Source organism: Microtus oregoni, unplaced genomic scaffold (genome assembly GCF_018167655.1).
Source record: "Microtus oregoni isolate MIOR12 unplaced genomic scaffold, Mior012 000012F_ref0000307, whole genome shotgun sequence".
NCBI classification, from domain to species: domain Eukaryota; kingdom Metazoa; phylum Chordata; class Mammalia; order Rodentia; family Cricetidae; genus Microtus; species Microtus oregoni.
In genome coordinates, this window is record NW_024543071.1 from 4,334,292 (window position 1) to 4,354,428 (window position 20,137).

General features: G+C 50.8%; 1 protein-coding gene across 2 annotated transcripts in view; it reads left to right on the plus strand.

The window, feature by feature from the left end:
* The first annotated feature begins 614 nt into the window (after positions 1–614).
* Positions 615–20,137, plus strand: part of Afap1l2 (actin filament associated protein 1 like 2) — a 103,931-nt gene continuing 84,408 nt past the window's right edge. For both annotated transcript variants that reach the window (XM_041661749.1, XM_041661750.1), the window contains exon 1: positions 615–1,056. In XM_041661749.1, coding sequence (XP_041517683.1) covers positions 1,041–1,056 — 16 coding nt within the window. In that variant the 5' untranslated portion in view covers positions 615–1,040. The remainder of the gene's footprint in view (positions 1,057–20,137) is intronic.

Genomic DNA, 20,137 nt, shown 5'->3' on the forward strand with positions numbered 1-20,137 from the left:
CCAGGAAAAGAATTTGCGCAGATGGTTGGGGCGGGAGGTCTGCTGCTCCAAGGAAGCATGAAGAAGTCTCTCAGAAAAGAACAACAAACCTTCCCTAAGTATTTCTTCCAGGAAGTTGGGAAACTTGTCAAGAAACCAAGCATCCGGCACCCAGCACGTTTTCAAAAGTGAAACCCCAAAAGTTTAAAGGAAAGCGTGGGGCTTTGGGAGAATTGAGGAGCGCGGAAGGACTGGAGAAGGATGCAAATGGTTCCTCGGTGGAGGTGATGCAGAGGCAGACGCCTGTACCTTAGACAGGTGCCATCTTTTCAGAAGTCCAGGCTTGTCGCGGAAGCTCCAGACTCTCTAGTCCTTCCCAGGAAAGCCTCGTCTACAGACGCCCCCAAAACCTGGGAGTGGGCTGCAGGTAGAAGTTTCCTGTGCCGTCAAGCGTGCGCGATCCACAGGTGCCCCGGACCAGGAGGACCGAGAGCGAGCGCCGGGTGAGGGCTCGCATCGGTGCTCAAGGGACTCACCCTGGAGGGCCCAGGACGTGAGCGCACAGGCTCGAGGGGTCAAGCAGGAGGCGCTCTAGGTCCTTCACCACCTCCTCGCTGTCCCTCAGTCTCCTCCTCTCGGCATTGGGTTCGCAGTCGCTGCACTTGAGAAGTCAGATCTTGGTGAAGACCTGCGGGCGCTTGCTGCTCCCGTAGCCTCCCCCAGGCTTTGAGGACACCCCAGTCTTTCTTCTTCGCCCCGCCGCCCTCAGGCCGACTTGGAGGAAGTGATCTGCAGCTGGGGCGGGGAGCACAGGGCCGGGTGCGCGAGGAGGCGAGCGCCCACTGTCCGGACCGGCTGCAGAGATCCCAGGCGCGGTCGAGGGCGACGCGCCTGGGTGGAGACCGGATCGGAGGGCTGGGGGCGCGGCGGCCACTCCGGGAGGTCGGGAGGCGAGCGTGACCTCACTGGGAGGGGCCAGCACGCAGCTGGGGCTCGGAACCCAGCGCTGAGGGCGCTGTGCGGAGCGGTTCGCAGCGCCGAGAGCGCAAGCCGTGACCGGGATGGAGCGCTACAAAGGTGAGGACTCGGGGCGCACCTACTTTCTCCGGGAAAGAGGGAGGGGGCTTGTCGCTCGGACTCAGGTGTTTATACCCAAAGAACAGCCGCCCAAGAGGGAACGACCGAGGCGCCATGGGCCAGGAGGTGGGCTCCAAGGCATAGAACGCGGCCCGCGCCCTTTGGTCTTTCTGGGCGCCTGGGGTCTCTGCGTGGAAGTCAAGGTGAGGCTTCTCACCTTGTTGGAGAACCGAGGGTGTGTCTGGAGTCATCCTGTCACCCCACCCTACCCCCCAGTTTGCCTTGGGAAAAGATGTCTACAGTCGAGGGGGCCTGAGTAAGATCTCAACAGTGAGGGGCTGCTGAGGGCAGAAGGGCGAATTGTAGGGTCCTTTTTATGGGTGCTACCCTGCTGAGGGGCTGCTTGCAGATTCCTGGTAAAGACTTGTCGGGTGGTAAAGAAAGCTCCTGATGTCGTGGGGTGGCGTGCTGTTCTGTTCTTGGCTAGGTCCGACTCTCCAACACTTGGTAACCGTGCCTGTCCGAACCCCTTGCGGACCCTGCACCCCCAAGCTGCATAGGGTATGGGTTGAGAGCCCACTGGGCTGCCCAGCAGGTGGAGCGCCTGTAGGCGTCCTGGCAGCTGAGCGAGCTTGGATTTGACTGTGACCAGGGATCTTGGCCAAACCCTGGTGGGCGGGCCGGCCCGGATATGCCCGAAGGGTTTTGGAGCCCCGGGGCTGGAGTCCAGAAGCCTCGGATAGTAGGTCCTTTGAAAAGCGGGTTCAAGGTGCTGCCCCCGAAGCGGATATTTCGGTGCGCCCCCACATGCCTTCCTCTGGGAAAAGCCTCTTGCACTGACACTTTTTTCAGGGGTTGTTGACGGTAAACCTGCGGCTTCTAAATTTGTTTCCCCTGGGAGGGTAGTAACGCGACCGCTCAGATTCCCAAGGAATCTCGCCCTCTGTGGTTTCTTATTTATGGAACTCACATAAGGGGACCTGCGCGGACAGACCAGTTCCCTAAGCAAGTAACATCTTTTGGCTTTCCTTTTGCGTTTTCTCACCAGGATCATTAGTGGGGAATGAGATAACGGCCAAGACTCACCAGTAAATGGGTCTAGGCACTAAGATCAGTGGGGCGGGGGAAGGGCGCCAGGAGAAATCACTTAGCAAACAGGTTTCTTTTTCGTGTCTTTTCACTAGAGCCCCTCTCCCAACTAGCCGGGTGGTCTCATCCAAGTTCTGATTGACTCTGGTCAGTTTTGTTGGTGAAAGGCAGAAATTGCCCTTATGCGGTCTCAAACACTGGAGGCCACAGCCCCTCTCCTGGTGAAATGTCAGGGTTCTGATCCCGCCTCCACCCTGGGCCTCCGCCCTTAAGGAGGGAACCTCTTGGGGGGGGGGGTGCGGGAAGTGGGTTGGTGGCTGAGGCCGTGGGTGCTGACTGGAAATACAGACTTTCAAGGCCCTTCCAGATCCCCGGATTGCGAAGCTGAAGGAGATGTTGGCCCCAAATGGAGGATCCAAGATGCAAGCTACTTCTTAGCCCGAGCAGCAAACTGGTTTAAGTTAACAGGCGACAGGTGGGCAGATGTTGGCCCAGGGTTCATCCGCAGGTTTTTGTGTAAATAGTTTCTGAATTGGCTCTTGGCAGGTTAAAATCTGCTTTATTTATCTTTCCTGGGAACTAAAAATCTCATCCTCCACCAGGTTTAGTTAGGGGCTTTCAGCTGACTCAAGGGAACTTGGTGTCGGGTCAGTGTTTATGTTTTGGACGCAGATGTGTGCACTAGAGATCGCTAATTCGGTAGATTTGAGGATCACCTGGATTGCCAGGGACACCCCTCAACCCACCCTCTTCAGTTCGTCTCTGGGGAGAAATGAGCTCAAATCTCACTGATGTCATGCTGCTGATATCTGCTCGTTTTTCTGGGAAGAATGTGGGGATCTTCTTCTCCCAGGCGAGTTGCAGTGTCTGTTCTCAGGAGAGGCCATGAGTACTGCTTTGGGAACTCAGTAAATGCAAACTCTCCTCTGCAAAACGAGTGCTAAGCTTCATAGCTGGTAAACCTGGAATCTGGCTGGGACCAAGTTACTCTTGCTGCTCAGACACTGGAGAATGTACATGTTTTTGTAAGGTTTGTGATGTAGCCCAGTCTTAGAGACCTGCCTGGCATGGGCAGGGCCCTGGGTTTGAGCTCTGGCACACACACACACCATATTCTAAAGGTAAGACTGAATAGTTACAGAATAAATAGGTATAGTGGTTTAAATGATAAAGTTAAATAAAAAAACAAGATTTATCTGGGCTCTTGGAACTTAGATAAAACTGAAGAATTCTGACGGTATCTGACATTTTTTAAATTTAAAAGATTTTATATTTCGCCGGGCGGTGGTGGCGCACGCCTTTGATCCCAGCACTCGGGAGGCAGAGGCAGGCGGATCTCTGTGAGTTCGAGGCCAGCCTGGTCTACAGGAGCTGGTGCCAGGACAGGAACTAAAAAGCTACAGAGAAACCCTGTCTCAAAAATCCAAAAAAAAAAAAAGATTTTATATTTCAAAATTCCCAATTTCAAGCTCTCTTTCCCACATAGGTAAAATTGCTCACCATTGTCTTCAGAGTCCAAAAGTGTTTTCTCTGATTCAAAAGCTTAGGAAGCTGTCGTGGCAGGAGGAAAATGTTCTTTCTCTATGTCCACAGCCTCACTGTTGTTCATTGTGCCTCCTCTCTAAAGTAGCTTGTAGTTTTAGGCTCTGGGTTAACTTTCGGTTGTCTTGAGGGAGCTTAGGGATGGCTGAAGCATTGTCCTGTGTTTAGTACTAAAAAACAAAACAAACAAACAAAAACACCTTATAGGTGTTTCTTCCAGTTCTTTCCAACCCCTTCTGCTAGATCCCCCTGGCTTTCTCAAGCAAAGGCCAGGGGTGTGGAAGGGTGTGAGGGTCTCTTCCCATAGGGACAAGGCTGTTCTGAAAAGGCCAGGGGTGTGAAAGGGTGTGAGGGTCCCTTCCCATAGGGACAAGGCTATTCAGAGAATTGCTGTAAAGTGTCGGTAAAGTAGCTGTGCCTTGCATGTAACCTCTTTGGCGCTGTATAAGCAGTGAGACCCCTACAAGTGTCCGAGATTCAGTGCCAAGTCCTACAGGGTGCCTTGAAATGGCCCCCATCCCTGAGTGTTTATATATTCATGACGCTCCTAAGAGCATCCTGTATCACTGTGCGTGAGCCCATTGGCTGACCTCACCCCATGCAGTCAAGGATCCTGGTTCCTATTGCTCTCCCAGCTGGTGAGTGGGTCCAGGGCCAAATGTGACTGACCTACTATCTGTGGATTACACTTGGAACCTCATGCCAAAGCTTCCTGAAGTTGCATCACACTTGGATGCGAACTGGCCCGGCTGAGATGTAGAGACTTCATTTTAGAAAGGAGTAATAGCATCTATAATGGTTGTGGGGGTGACTTTTTCTTCTCCTCAGCCTTTGGCTTTTTCAGTCTGCTCACTGCTTCCTTAGGTGATGTTGTGGCCCAGAGGTAGAAGGGAACTGTGGAGCAGGGAACAACGTGTCTTGAGAGCTGTGGTCAGGGACAGTCTGAAAAGAAAATACTAGATAAGGGAAATCAAGCAGATGATAACTTATAGTTCCCCTCCAGAAATGATCTTTTCTCCATGCCCGAGAGCTCTGCTTTTCCTTGCTGGTGTGTGACTTAGAAGCAGTGGTTCCTAACCTCAGCTGGGTTAGGTTTATGTGTGGGGCATGGGAAGGGAAAGGGGGAAAAGCCCCACCAGACGTTCAGATTTAAATGTCTAGAGTGTGGGATGGGCACTGCCATTTTCAAAGATCTCCAGGTGATCCTAATGTAATCCAAAGTTGAAAATAATATTTCCTTAAAAAAAAAAGAAACATCAAAACAGAAAAATGGAGGAGTAGGTCGTAGAGAAAGTCGCCATGCAAGCATGAGGACCTGAGTTCATAACCCTGGCACCCATGTGAACAGCCAGATATGGTGGTGTGTGCTGGCTAGCCATGTAGCTGCATCGGCAAGCTCCAAGTCCCCGGGGGACTAATTTTTAATTTCTAAAAAATTAAGGTGGAGAGCAAGTGAGGAAGATTGCTTGACAGCCTTTGACACACACACACACACACACACACACACGGGTGGGTGGGAGGAGACATATGTTTGCTCCTCAGAAGAACTACTTTTAGGGGTACCAAGATCTGATGATGCTCAAATCCTTAAAGTCTTGCATATGAGGCACAACATTCTCTAAACTGCTTCTCTTCATCTGTAGGTTACAAAGTAGGTAGCTTCTCTATTGTAGTGTTTAGGAAATCATGGCAAAGAAACCACTATGCACTTAACTGTGCAACTGTTGTAGATTGAAATACACAGTACACGCCATCAACAACATAGCATCTCCCTACCCCACCCCAGTGTTGTGCGTCTTGGGTTGGCTGACTCCAAGGCCGCAGAACTTATAGCTGTGGAAGGCTGCCTAGAAGTCAACACACAACCTCAACCTGGAAAATGGAAGTAAGCGTGGAGAGAAATAGGGTGGTCGCTCCCCTGTTATTCCAATGTGCATTCTGATGCTTGCAGAAATAGGACGCGATTCGCCTTCAGCTAGTGTAGGCTGTGGACAGAGGTATGTGAATGTGTCCAAGTCTCCATGCTCTGCAGGCCTCTGCTCGAGTTTGCTTATTGTACTTGACCCCGGGCACACCTGACTTTGAAGCTCTTAGTGTGGGAGCCTGGCAGTGAAATGGTCTAACCCAGAAAGCGGTTGAGGTCATGCTGGTGCCCAGGAGCCAGGAGCCAGGAATTCGGCTTTGGGCCCTTCCCCTCTCCTGATGGTGTAGAAGCCCTGGGAACTGGGCTGCTTCCAGCACAATTAAAGAGCCAGGATGGGCCAAGAAGCTTCAAAGATGAGAAAGCTGTGTGGGTTTTCCTCCAAACCCCTTTAATGACAGGAAATGCTCCTCCAGAGGCATCTGTCCCCAAGCTAGGGAAAAGGGCACTGTGGCTGCCACCAGAAGAGCAAGCATGGTGACAGAGTGGAGAACACAGCAGCGCGGAAGCCCCATGACCTACATGCTGTGTGCTTCCTCGGGCCGGTCGCTGATCTTTCCAGGCCTCCGCTTCCCTATCTAGAAACCTTATGTGTCTCTTATGTGACTGTCCAGGCTCACTGCTGTGGTCACGGAGGACTCTTCAGGGGGAGAATGTGTTTGGGAAGGGAGTGAAGTGAGGGAGGAAGGGGGGATGTGGCTGCCAGCAAAGGTCAGTTTAGGATTGCGATTCTTATAAATAAAACTGATTTCCTGTTGGGAGACGGGGAGTCGCGGGCTTAGTGGGAAAGAGAATGCTGTCAAGTATGGAAGGAATTCATTTCTGAAGAACTCACATGTCACTGTGTCTCCAAAGAGAGTTCAGGCCAGTACTAGGGTTTGAGAGAGAGCATGAGTCAGTCCCGTGTGAGAGGCGGGGCTCCTGAGTCCGTAGAGGGTAAGCGGCAGTTCAGAGGGTCAGTGGCAGGCTGTGATGGGCTGAGTTTGTAAAAGAAGAATGTATCTAGAAAACACTTCTGGAAATGCTTGTCAGCATCTTTATGCCAGGAAGAGGTCAGCTGCTGAGTTAAACTCCACTCCGTCTTTAGGACCCAGTCCCATGGCTATCTTCTACAAGGCTATCATGGCTTCCATGACACTTGGTAGGCACACAACGTTGTCCTGAATTGATGTCACTTGGTCTTATAATTATATGCAGATCTATTTTCCCTGCTAGGCTAACCTCAGTCAGGATAGGGACTTTGTCTCTGCCTTCTGAGAGTCCAAGCCCAGCCCTTGGCCCCTCACCAGGCACACAGTAAGGACAAATGGATTCTTGAGTGTCCTATTAGAGCACAGATTGCCTCGAGCCTTGCTTCTCGAGAGCAGACCTGTTTCAGGAAAAGAAATGAAGCTAAATCTTTGAATCAGATTCTGGAAGCGGGGAAGGAAGTGCCCCTGCTGTCCTTGGCTGCAGCGACTTGAGCCCTTTCTCTGTCTGTTCCAGCACAGGGGTGTTGCTGTCTGATGGTGCAGAGAAGGATCCTGCAGGTCTCTGCTTGTGAGTATGAGCCTGTCTGTGCCCTCTGCAGCAGCCCAGCCAGCCTCCAGGCTCCCGGGGATGCAGACCTGGCTCAGCCCATGCTGTGGATGGAGGGCTAGGGGACACCACAGAGCCAGGCTCTGGGCCAGGCACACAGGGGCTGGAGCTTCTAACCTGCCTTTTGCCACTAACATCCCGTGCGACCTTGGGCAAGTCAAGTAATCTTCCTGGGTCTTGTTTTGGAATGAGTAAGCTACTGACCACTAACCCACTCCCAGGTGGAATAACCCAAGAACCACTGGTAAATGCTTTGCCAAAGATGGTGCCGTGTTCAGTCAGGGGAACAGACAGCGGTATCTGACTCCTCTGTGGTGCAGGTCTGCCCTGGAGATGTGTGTGGGTCCTCAGAGGCACAGTCTGCATCCCTTCTAGGCCAGCAGGAATGATTGACAGGACTCGCGGTCTCCTCCGCTTGTGCCCTGGTCCTGCCTGATTTTCTCTGATAACTCAGTGAGTTTAAGCAGAGGAGACCTACAGATTCCAACAGGAGCTTGGAGCGCCTTGCTAATGTTCTGTCAGTAGACTCTCATTTTCTCTCTACTCAGTCTCCAAATAAACTAAGCTCAAACTCGGCCAAGTGGAGGGTACAGAGAATAACGCTTAATGTGTAGACATGTGGGCACCTGGTGTCAGGGGTCTCGCTGGGAGAGAAGTGAGGGCAAGGTGACAGAAGCCTTAGGGCTCAGTTCTTCCTCGGCCCTAAGGCCTCTTCGGGACTGCAGGCCAGCTGTGGGCCTGCTGGAGGGCCGTGCGCGCTTGCGTGGAATGTCGGCACCAGCAAATGGCAAAGGAGCTTCTGAAGCTCAGCATTAAATCAGGGAAACAGAGCCAGCTGCTAGCTAGAGAGCGGTTTCAGCTGTGCCCCAGAAGGAACCCCCCACGGACAGGGGGGCAGTCTACCCTTGGAGCTGGCTTTCTCAAGTCCAAGTGACCAGCCATTCTGGTTTGCCTAGGACTTGTTGGTCTTGCCCCCTGGAACCCCACCTCTCAAGGAAACTCCTAAGCTCTGGGAAAACTGAGATGGGGGCTTGCCCTATTCCCGACCCTCGGCTGTTGAGTCTCTCTGGATCTCCACAGCAAAGGTGCACCAGAGCATGTGTTCCGTCTCTCCAATAAGAAGGTGAAAGGCTGAAACTAAAGTGGTTCTAATGGCCTCTACCAGTTCACAGGATGCCGAGTGAGAGGGGGCAGGCTCGAGAATCAGTGCTGTAGGCACCAGGGCTGCTCTAGGGGATGGGGGGCCCACAGTAGGACAAATACAATAGGTGTCATGAATGATAGAAATGCCCGACCTCCTGCTGGGCGGTGATGGTGCCCACCTTTAATCCCAGCTTCCGCACACCTTTAATCTCAGCTCCCAGCGGGGAAGAGGCAGGTGGATCTCTGAGTTCAAGGCCAGCCTAGTCTACACCTACAAGAGCTAGTTCCAGGATAAAGTCCAAAGCTACAGAGAAACCCTTCATAAAAAACAAAACAAAAAAAGACAAAAGAAATGTGCATCCTCGTTATGGTGGTTGGACAACCATGTCCACTGTCCAGTTAACAGGGCAGGTTTGTTTTACTCTGTGTCTAAATGACACCTTGGTAAACTGCCTGCTAAAAGCACGTTGTAGGCCCTTGGGTACCTTTGCTTGTGTCCCACTGTCCATCTTGACAGTGTATTTCTCTGGGATGTTTTCTCTCTTTGCCCCAAACCCAGTTGCTGCTTTTGTAAACAAAATCACACCCATGCCGCCTTGCAGACCCTGGTGCTGCTGATGGAGGATGCGTGGAATACCTTGAGTCATTACAGGAAGTCAGTGGAAACTGAGTCTTGGTGCTGGAGGTGGAGGCACTGGAGGTGGAGGCGCTGGAGATGAAGGCTCTGGAGGTGGCGGTGCTGGAAATGGTGCTGGAGGTGGAGGCACTGAAGGTGGTGCAGGAGGTGGCATTGAAGGTGATGCAGGAGGTGGCGCTGGAGGTGGCGATAGAGGTGGCATTGGAGGTGGTGCTGGAGGTAGAGCAGAGTTCTGGTTGAAGCACAAAGATCAGCTTCAACTGCATCCTTAGCAGTGGAGACTTGTAGAAAGTGGATGATGACGGAAGCATTCTTTTCATTGGAAAACCAGGTTCCCTAAACACCAGAGAGCAGGTGAGTCCAGGAAGACCCTGGGTAAGGGAGCCCTGGACATCACGCTGGATGCTGTGCTCCTAGCCACGTGTGGCTCTGCCGTGGTGACTGTGGTGATGTTTCCTTCCGGAAGTCTTCTCACTGTGGCTATTGTGCTAGGTGGGAGCCGCCAGACTGCACCTTCGTCCATTCTTTGTTGACTTTCTGGCATGAGCAGTTCTACCAGCAAGTGCTATGCCAGGGTTTGTTTGGTGGGGGAGGAAGCCATGGGAGAGCAACCCCAGCTTAGTTCCAGGTGATGTGAAGGATGTCTCCAGGCAGGGCTGGGCCTTGTGCCACAGGGGCTAAATGGTCAGTCTTCGCCATACTTACCTGGTGGTTTCCTTTTCTCAATCAAACATGTTGAACTGGTCTGTTCTTTGGGGACCTGGTTCTAGTTATAGCTGGCTGGAGCCAGTCTTTGAATCTTTATTAGGGATAATGTGTTAGATATCCATAGAACATCTCTCCTCAAGGATCACGTGGACAAGATCATGTTCACATGTGAATTACACCGGAGAACTCCTTTTAAACACCGACGTGTTCAAACCACTAAGTCACCCCCAAAGACAACACAATTACAGGCAATCACTGCTAGAGTTCTTCTGTCTTGAGTTTGTTGGCAGCGTTGGGGGTTCAGTGACAGAATGACATTTTTGGACCTATTCCTGGCGAGACGTCCCTTGAAACAGAGTCAGGTCTGGCTGTGGCTGCTTCCCCTGAGAAAGACCAAGTTTGGGGAAGCCCTAGTATTCACTTCTGGTTTGAGTACAAAACCTGGAGGGTTTGCTTATATAAAGGGGTCTGGGGGCTCAAAGGTAAGGGGGCTCCACGGTTTGCTTCACCTGTCTGCAGGTTAGGGCCACCCTCTCAGGGTTAGTTCTTCACACCAACATCCTTCGGGTTTGGGGACCCATCAGCCATCCTGCTAGACTAGCAAGTTGGACTCTTGCCATTTCCTCCCATCTTCACCCTCTTTTTGCCTCCCCCCACCCCTGGTTCTTATACAACAGGATTTATTCATGTTAACTGTATTCAAGTTCCAGATGGGGGCAGAAGAAGAGATGATGTTGAATGAGCTTATTGTTTGAAGGTCTCACTGGCTTCTTTTATTTAATACCCATAGCCCTAGAACACATTGAGCTGATTTACTGAATTTCCAATGTGGTCGAGTGGAGGGGACCCTGCTAGGGCACTTAGTGTCCCTGACTGCAGGGCCAGGAACTGTTGGGTGGCAAGTTTGCCCAGGGCACCTCAACTTTATCTTTATAGTCTTGGTTCTCCTGTGGCAAATATTTCGTCATCATCCCAGACTCTATACCCCGGAGATGGCCTTACCCTGCAGCTCTTTGCATTGTGAAGACTTTTGTGGCATTCCCATCTGGCACGTTTTTGAAAAAACTAGAGACAATGTGGTGTGTAATGCCTTCTGCAGATAGAGACAGTGTGGTTTACGGTACCTTCTGCTTGACTGTCGTGATGGTCAGTGTTTATTGTCCACATGACACAACCTGGAGTCACCCGGGAAGGGGGAGCTTCAGTTGAGGAGTTTTTAGAGCCTATTGGCCTGTGGCCATGTCTGTATCTTTGTTGATGATTGATGTGCCAAGGCCTAGCCAATAGTGGGTGGCACCGTTGCTTGACTGGTGAGCCTGGGCTGTGTAAGAAATGTAGCTGAGGATGCCTAGGTGAGGGAGACAGTAGAGAGTGTTCCTCTGTGGTCCCTGCCCTAGCATCCCTCAGTGATGAACTATGACCTGGAAGTGTAAGATGAAATAAACCCTTTCCTTTCCAAGTTGTTTTTGGTCAGAGTGTCTTATCTTTGCAATAAAAAGTAATTAAAGCAGAGTGGGAGGAATTAAGGGGTGACGTGGAAAGTATCTGGCAGAAGCAGCAATACCAGACAGCCTCCTGCCTTCTGCTTGGATGCCTGATGCAGGGCCTCTGGTCCGTGAGATACAGCGAGGTGGTCATTAGCAACTTTACTCTGTGTCCTACCATGCTGGGCTCTTTGTAACTGCTGACCTCAGACTCCGCAGGCTCTGACCTACTGACCAGATGTGCCTGCACGCTGGACTGCCTGGCAAGCTTCCTTGACACCTTGACCTAGGCGTGTTCTAGAGATAAGGGTCCTCTACCACGGCTGTTATTGGGTTTGTACCTGAAGCTCATGGTGTGTCAGGCTGTCAGGTGTATCTGTAGCATAGATCTGTGACAGTTCCAGATGTTTGGAGCTCTTGGTGGCCTTCTGAGGGAGCCACCATAGGCACTTCAGCTGGGTAATCGAGTGTCCCTCTGGAGTCATTGGAGATCTGTCTGTGGTTCACGTTGCCACCACCCTACCTGTCTTGAGACCTGGTGCTGGGAATACAGGAAGGATACACTCTAAACCCATGTGCACAAGTGTGACTGGGCGCGCCAAGGGTTCTTACGGGGGAATATGAACCCACGCCGTCTGTGGGGTGTGCCAAGGGTTCTTACGGGAGAATATGAACCCACGCCGTCTGTGGGGTGCGCCAAGGGTTCTTACGGGAGAATATGAACCCACGCCGTCTGTGGGGTGTGCCAAGGGTTCTTACCGGGGAATATGAACCCATGCCATCCATGGGGCTGAGGGGTGCACCAAGGGTTCTTACGGGAGAATATGAACTCACGCTGTCGTTGGGGTTTGCCAAGGGTTCTTACGGGGGTATATGAACCCACACCATCCACGGGGTGTGCCAAGGGGCAATATGAACCCATGCCATTCGTGGGGCTGAGGGGTGTGCCAAGGGTTCTTATGGGGGATATGAACCCGCGCCATCCATGGGGGTGTGCCAAGGGTTCTTACGGGGGAATGTGAACCCATGTCATCCATCCATTGGGTACACCAAGGGTCCTTACAGGGGTCCTTGGCAGCCAGCCCCCTCCCCTCTCTCGTCCTCTCATCCTACAGCTTCTTATTCTTCCATCTTTATTGTCTCTCATGTCCACTCTCTTCTTTCTTCAAAACATTTTATTATTATTATTTGAGAGAGAGAGAGACAGACACATGGGAGGATGGGGTGCACACATACCATGATACATGTATGGAGGTCAGAGGACAACTTGGTAGATTTGGGTCTCTGTGCCACTTCTGTGCGTGTTCTGGGAACACTTGCCTGGTGGGCATCTTTGTCGCTCTCCTTCATGTCAGCTCTGCTCAGAGGAGCATGAGTTCAGAAAGGGCATTTCCCCCTGAGCATTCCCTCTTGGGAAATGGAGGACCAGGGAAAAGAATGCTAACCTCTCCATTCATGGGGAATATTCTACTTACTAACCTGAAACCCCATCTATCTTCCTGCAGGCTAGCGCATCGTGACTAGACATGTCCTCTCCCTGTCCCTCTCTGTCTTTAGGAGCAGTGTGACATGCAGGCCATAGGGGAGGGGAGGATCACATGCTCAGCCTGTGCACAGCCCTTCCCACCACCATCCCAGAGGAGGGAATGGGCACACGGTAGGGGGTGGGGAGCATGAGAACGCTACATTGTTTGGATAAAAGTTCCAAACATGAAGACTCAACACAGACTAAAATAATTTTTCCCATTGACCTCCTGACTTCCCAGCGGGCAAGGGCCCATTTCTATCACACAGTACCGATTTGGTGTGTGCAACTGTAAACACTTCCGAACGGGATCAGACCTTTGAGAGTTATGGGATCCGGGTGTCACCTAGTTGTGCCTAGCTACTTCCCTCAAGAGAGGGGCAGAGTCTGTTCTCAGGGTGAGACTCTCAGCTGCTGTCTTGGCAGCCCCATTTTCTTGAGCATCTGTCTAATACTCTCAAAGCACAGCATGTTGACCAGAAGAAGTTGATCTTCCTGGGGAGGGGAGGCTGAAGCGGCATGAAGGAGAACAAGAGCTGGCTCTGAGGGGTAGGAAGGACTTCAGTTCTCCCACAGTCCCTTGCGTGTCTTCATGACAGGCTGCCGGACGTCCACATAGACATTTCTTCCTTGGTTGGGAAAAAAAAGCAAAGGCAGTCAATAGTTTAGAGCAAACATTCTCTACAAATGACTTTTTGAAAAAAAAAAGACTATTATAGAGTGTGAAAATATTTAGGGCTGAGGAGGGAACAGCTGGCTGGCCAGGGTCCTGGTGGGATCTTGGGTAAGAGCCCAGTGTGTCACTGTGACTTTACTCCACACGTTTCCAGCACAGGTCCACTAGGCAGTGGGGAGTTTCGTGGCAGAGAAGTGAAGCACAGGGGATTGCTCAATTTCTCTCTGGCTGCCTAGACTCTTCAGTGAATGTCTCTCAACTGTGATGCATAGGGACCCTTGTCTTTCCACCAGTTTCTCAGACACAGGGACACATTGTTACCATAACTAACACAAACCCAGATTTCTTCAGGCCCCTGACCAGGCTTTCTTCCTTGGATGTAGGGAGTTGCCTGCAGTAAGTTTCCAATGGGAAGCAAGGAGGCGCCTTGGACCCTGAACTGTGCTAAAGATATACCGGGCCTCTTTGATCTGTGGCCCACTTCCTGCATGCTCAGCTTCTGCAGTGACCCTGAATTTCTTCTGTGCTGTGGGCATACTAGACTCCTTGTATATATCCATGGTGGACTTCTGCGCGTGCTTGAGCATTGGGCTAGCCTGCCATCCCCTCAGGACTGCCTGGCAAGTCTACTTGACAGCGTTAACTCAGTCTGGATGCCTTGACCATCACTCTTCCCAACACGCAAGTGTGCGCACACAGCTCCTGGCCCCTCGGTGCACCTTGCAGAGTTCTCAATGACCACAGTCATTGTGCTGCTGCTGTAATGTACAATCTATATATAATTCATTGAGGGTTAAAGGCATAATTCTCTGTGCCCACAGCACCTAAGTCTGTGTGTGCTGTATTTTGAGTGCTCACAAAATAGAATTTGGATGACTGAAAAACTTTTGTTGTTGCCCTAGGTTTCCTTCAGGTTGAGTTTTTCAAAGTTAAATTCTGCATTTGCCTGTGGATACCTTGAGATGCTTAGGCAATTGGCAGAAGTGGGAGGCATAGTTATAAAATCTAAAATCTTCAAGGGATTTACATTTTGGAGTTGCAAGGAGTTCCTACAAGTAAACTGATAATAATCAGAATTCTCACGAAGAGACAAAGTATATTAATAGGAATTTACAGGTAAAGAGGCCACCAGAAATCTAAGAAAGTATCTAAAAAGACAACCCAGTTCCTGTAGTCATGGTTGACAACACAGCTGGCTGCCCAGGAGACTAGCAAGCATGCACAATGCCATTCAGAGGAAACGTCACCCCTGAGCCCTAGGGCCTGATCATAGAGTAGGCAGAGCTCTCTGGCGTGTCTTACTGCATTGATTATAACTTACATTTACTAGATGACCTGGAAATGACCAAAGATAAGCTCCTGGGGGCAGAATTGAGAGCGATCTGTGCTCCCTATTTGCTGTGGTCAGGAGTGGGAAAGAGCCTCCCTGTCACTGGAGTGATCTCTAAGACGGAGTGCCGACCAAGGGCACAGACGTTTACAGTAGCATTTCTAGCCACCCAACATTCATGAAGTGATCCACGGTTAGCAGAGCACACTTCAAAGTACCTGTTCATGAGGGTGGGAAAGGGGAAATTATATATCATATTCTATCTGTGAGACCAGAAGCTGATATATAATTCTGTCTCAAGGCAGACTTAGGCGGAGGAGGGCAACCTAAGCCACTCCAGTAGTATGCTGGGAGATAAGAGAAGGGCTCCTCTGCCCTGGGCCTGCCCCATGGATCGCTGGCCTGCTCAAAGCCCGTTTTCCAGGAGGCTGTGATAAGAGACCATTCTTACACTAGACTCCAAAGTTCATATATAGCTGTCAGAGCTGTGGTGGGGGCTGGGGGGGGTAGCCGTCCCACTTCATCACAGAGGGGAGGGGTGAGGGTAGGAGAGTAGCCTTCCCACGTCATCACAGCTGGAGAACAGTCCTGACTGTTGACAGAGGTTTCTGTCCCACCTGGTCCCACAGCCGTTCAGTCCTAAAGAAACACAGAGAGGCCTACATTAATTTTAGACTAGTTGGCCTATTAGCTCAGGCTTTTTTATTAACTAACTCTTACATCTTACATTAACCCATAATTCTTGTCTCTGTTAGCCACGTGGCTTGGTACCTTTCTCATCTTGCTTCCTCTACATCTGGGTGACGATTGTAGACCAAGCCTTTCCTCTTCCCAGAATTCTCCTATTCTGGTTGCCCTGTGCATACTTCTTGCCTGGCTACTGGCCAAGCAGCGCTTTATTAAACCAATACAAGTGACAAATCTTTGCGGGGTACAAGACCATTGTCCCACAGCACCTGACCACTTTGCTCTTAAACCTGGCATGGTCAGGCTGGCCTTTGATAGCTGCCCACCAGCCACAGTGAGTGCCTTGGTTCTTAGTCGTCTTTGGGTCTGTGTTACTAAGTACAGGTCATGACTGAGGGCCAGCATCCAAATGTTTGTCAGATTGAATAGAAAGCTGTAAATCTGGGTATTTCCAGTACCTGACTGACTGGACATAAGGTCACTAGGCTGTAATCCAGGGGCACATTCTGCTCCCTCCCCCCTGGAGTATGTGAGAGTCCCATACAATCAATATATTTTTTCTTTGTTTTTTTATTGAGAAAAGGAAAAAAAAAACAAGTTTCCGCCTCCTCCCAGCCTCCCATTTCCCTCCCCCTCCTCCCACCCTTCTCCCCCTCCTCCCACCCTTCTTTCCCTCCCACTACTCCTCTTCCCCTCCCTACTCCTCTCCCCCTCCCTCTCCAGTCCGAACAGAGGGGGGAGGACCTTGGACTTACCACAGGGCAGGGAACCCTGACTGCCAATCAATATATTTTTAAACACTCCTATTCTCGGCCTGTCTGACTCGGACAAAGTTGACCACTGATCTTTTATGTTCCATAATCTCTATTCCCACTCAAATTCAAAATTTTCTTGTTCTTATTTTTAAACCTGTCTTGTGATTCAATGGTATGGATGGTGAAGAGCCCCTTGGACCAGGATGTGTGATGCCCCATTCCTGCACCCAACGCTGTCTTCTCTCTGGGAGCAGGAGGCTGGATTGCTGGGGAGATGTGAGCATGGGCAAGAAAAAAGCTCACCCTCCCTGTGTGGGCGGGGGAAGCAAAATTGACTTTGTTTCGCGTCCAGGACTAAAGCCCAGTGTTTTCGGGGATGGGGAGCCACCCTGAGGTCGGCTTTGGGGGTCTGTTTCCCACTGTCGGCTCTCTGGGCTAAGGATGGGTTATGTATAGCTCACTCTTCTAGCTGCCCTGCTCTGACCTGGCTCGGCTGGCAGTGCTCACTCTCTGCTCTACACCCTGGATGCCATACCCATGACTCCATTTTCTGAGTCTCCAAGCGATGCAACAGTAAAGATCTTTGGTCTATTTTTCCTAAAGACCTTCAATCTTGCTGTTCCAAGTTCACATCTAATCCCTCAAGGCCGTGTTAGCCCTCTCTGGCTCAAAGGATTTGTGATGTCATCACAACATCGCCAATGGCCTTACAGTATTTGCAAGTGTTCTTACAATGGGCACTTTGAGGCCTTGCTTTGTAAAGCGTTGCTTGGGTCCTGAGGTAGCCAGGCATGGTGTTGGTGGAGGCTGGGTGCTAATTTATATTTTCAGGCAGGAAAGCAGATTGTAACGCAGCCAGTGGCTCTACAGGAGAGGCTCAGACAGTGATATAGGGAAAGCTCGACCATGCGAGAGTAGTTTGTGGGTGGCGTGGTGTCCAGCGTCAGCCAGGATGGCCACGGACAATGTCTGAGGGAAGACACTTGAACTGAAACTTCAGTCGGGAGGAAGAGGATAGAGGCCGGGGCTGCAGGAGTAAGCCCAGAAGCCCTGAAGCCATCTTGTATTAGAACAGTGTGTGCTTAGAGACAGGAGCTGATTGCTGAGGGAAGGTAGAGAGCTTGGGCATACTCGTGAGTTTGTATCTCATCCTGAGAACACCTGGCTTTGGTCCTCCTTTGGAATCCACCCCCACCCCACCAGGAAAGCCAAGTATCCTGAAGGAATACCTCCTTTCCTAAGAGATCAAGTGACATAGGCCACATTTTACCAAGGGAGTTGGTGTCCACAAGAGCCCAGAAGAAGCACCGTGCCTTCCAGATCCTGGGCTTTAGGGCTGGAACGGTGTCCTAGGATCCTCAAAAATGCTCCACATTCTTCCACAAAGCCGGCCAGTTGCTTTGCCTCTGAGCCCCGCAGCATCTTCCGGTTGTTTCTCCTTAGGCTCGGCATCCCTGTGACTCAGTGTTTGAGGTTTGTGTTCTACTGTGGAGAAATAAAATAATGTTCAAACCCACGAGGTCTGTGGCTGCCCCGAAGACCTGGATCCTGTAGGTGCTGAACACTTGCAGAACTGGACAGTTTCACTTTTGAGCCTCCGTTTCTTCCTTAGGAAGAGGCTAACACCATATTCCTGTGGGAGTTGTAAGGACTGAATGAGATTTTGTAGATAGAGAGCCTGGTCGCGTATTTAGGTCATGGTTAGAGCCCCGAGTGTTCATGGTGAGTGGGTGGAAGGAAAACCAGACAGAGGAGTGAATATGCTCTGGATTGTTCCTTTGTTGTTGGTTTGGTGCCTAAGGTCCCTGCTCTCTGAAATACCGCCCTTGAGCTATGGCTTGGGAGGGGATGCAAGTTTATCATGGAGAGTTGGTTTTGAGCCTATCAGTATGAAGATCTTACTGCTCCTCTACAGCCACAGCCTCAGTTTCCCCATCCATAACAATCACTTTTCAACACCTATGCATGAAAGTGTTTCAGAAAAGAGGAACCACTGAACACAAATATGAAGCCGACTGCCATGGTTTTAGGGCAGGGTATAACCTGGGCTAGAGAAGTCCACAGTGCCATGGTTTTAGGGCAGGGTATAACCTGGGCTAAGAGAAGCCCACAGTGCCATGGTTTTGTAGGGCAGGGTATAACCTGGGCTAAGAGAAGTCCACAGTGCCATGGTTTTGTAGGGCAGGGTATAACCTGGGCTAAGAGAAGTCCACAGTGCCATGGTTTCGTAGGGCAGGGTATAACCTGGGCTAAGAGAAGTCCACAGTGCCATGGTTTTGTAGGGCAGGTATAACCTGGGCTAAGAGAAGTCCACAGTGCCATGGTTTTGTAGGGCAGGTATAACCTGGGCTAAGAGAAGTCCACAGTGCCACGGTTTTGTAGGGCAGGGCATAACCTGGGCTAAGAGAAGTCCACAGTGCCATGGTCGCCAGGGCCAGTTGGCTCCCGGAACATCCTCGGTGCTGGAATAGCTATGGGGGTGAGGTTGGTGAACTCTTCTAGTTATGGAGACCCAGGGGAGGGCAAACTTTCTTTTGAGACTGGCAGATGACGGATGACATGATTGGAAGGAAGGGTGCAGGGAGAGGAGAGGAGAGTCAGGTTGGTAAAGAGCCTCTTATCTCTCCTTGCCAGCATGCCTGTCTGAAGCCTGAGTGCCTTCACTTGGCAAAACACAGACAAGGGAGAAGTCCTTCGCAGTCAGAAGACCAGCGCCCATGTAGTGAGCACATGGAATTTCAGAAGGACCTTTCCTTGGGGACACTCTGTCTTAGGTGGGCTGTGTTTCACCATTCCCCAGCTTCTGCTTCCTTGTGACCATGGGTTGCCTCTGGGCCTGCTCTGTACCTGCTCTGTGCCTGCTGGCTGCAGCTGTGGAGTCAGGCTCAGTGCTAGCTCCTCCTCCATAGAGCCAGCTCACTGAGAACACATTCACTGATCTGCTCCTCCCTGTGCAGTGTTGCTGCCTCAAGGAGATTCCCCAACCATTAGCCTGGACTCCATTTTTCTGCTCTGCAGTGCTCAACCTTCTGATATCCAGCAGAGATCAAGATCTTGAGAAATGATTTATAAGTATTAGCATGTCTTATTTCAGAGTACATTCCATCACACTCCTTCCTGAACATCCCAGGGAGCCATGTCAGAAGTCCTGTGATGGCCTTTTCTCTGTGGGGTAACCAGGTCCAGAGGCTTTAGTGTCACCACACTTGGTACCAGAGAACGTGTCCAAGCTACATGCACACACTTGACAGTGACCATGCTCTCTGACTCTTCATTACCACCCTTCCCTGGATATTTTCTGCCCGTTATCCTGATTAGTTCCTGAAGACTCCTGGAAGGTGGTGGGAAGATCTTGAACTACCCAATAACACTCTCCCAGCCCCCATTTTAAGAGATTCCTGAACCTTCTGGGGTTGGCTAGGCAGGACTCCCATGGAAAAGTGTATTAGAATCTTTCATTGGCATTCTTGGCATCGCTTCTCTCAGGGCGAAGTCTCCTGGAATGCCGGGCTTGCTGTCTGAACTCAGCTGAGCTAAAAATGTTAATAAAAGGTTTCCCCAAGCTTTTCTATCAGACTCTTTCATCTTATTCCAGACCAGCCACATCAGAAGTAGGGGTGGGGATGGGGAAGGCAGGGGTCCAGCAGTAAACATTACTATCTTTTCTGTGAGAACCAAAAGAATGGAGGCCAGAGACAGCATGAACAAAAAGCTCACAGTCAGCCCAGTAGGCTAGTCTTAGCTCTAGAGCAATCTGCTCAGCCTGAGCTAACCTCATCAACCTTGGCGTGATCGTTCTCCTCGGATAACTTAAGACTGTCCTGTAGCCATGGTTAGACTTGCCATTGTTGGGGAGTTAGGTCATGGCCACGATGCAGCCAGAGTTAGATTTGCCATTGTTGAGGTATCAAGTCATGGTCACAATGCATCCAGGGTTAGATTTGCCACTGTTGAGGTATCAAGCAATGGCCACAGTAAAGTTGTCTTGCTATATCCTTTAGGATGA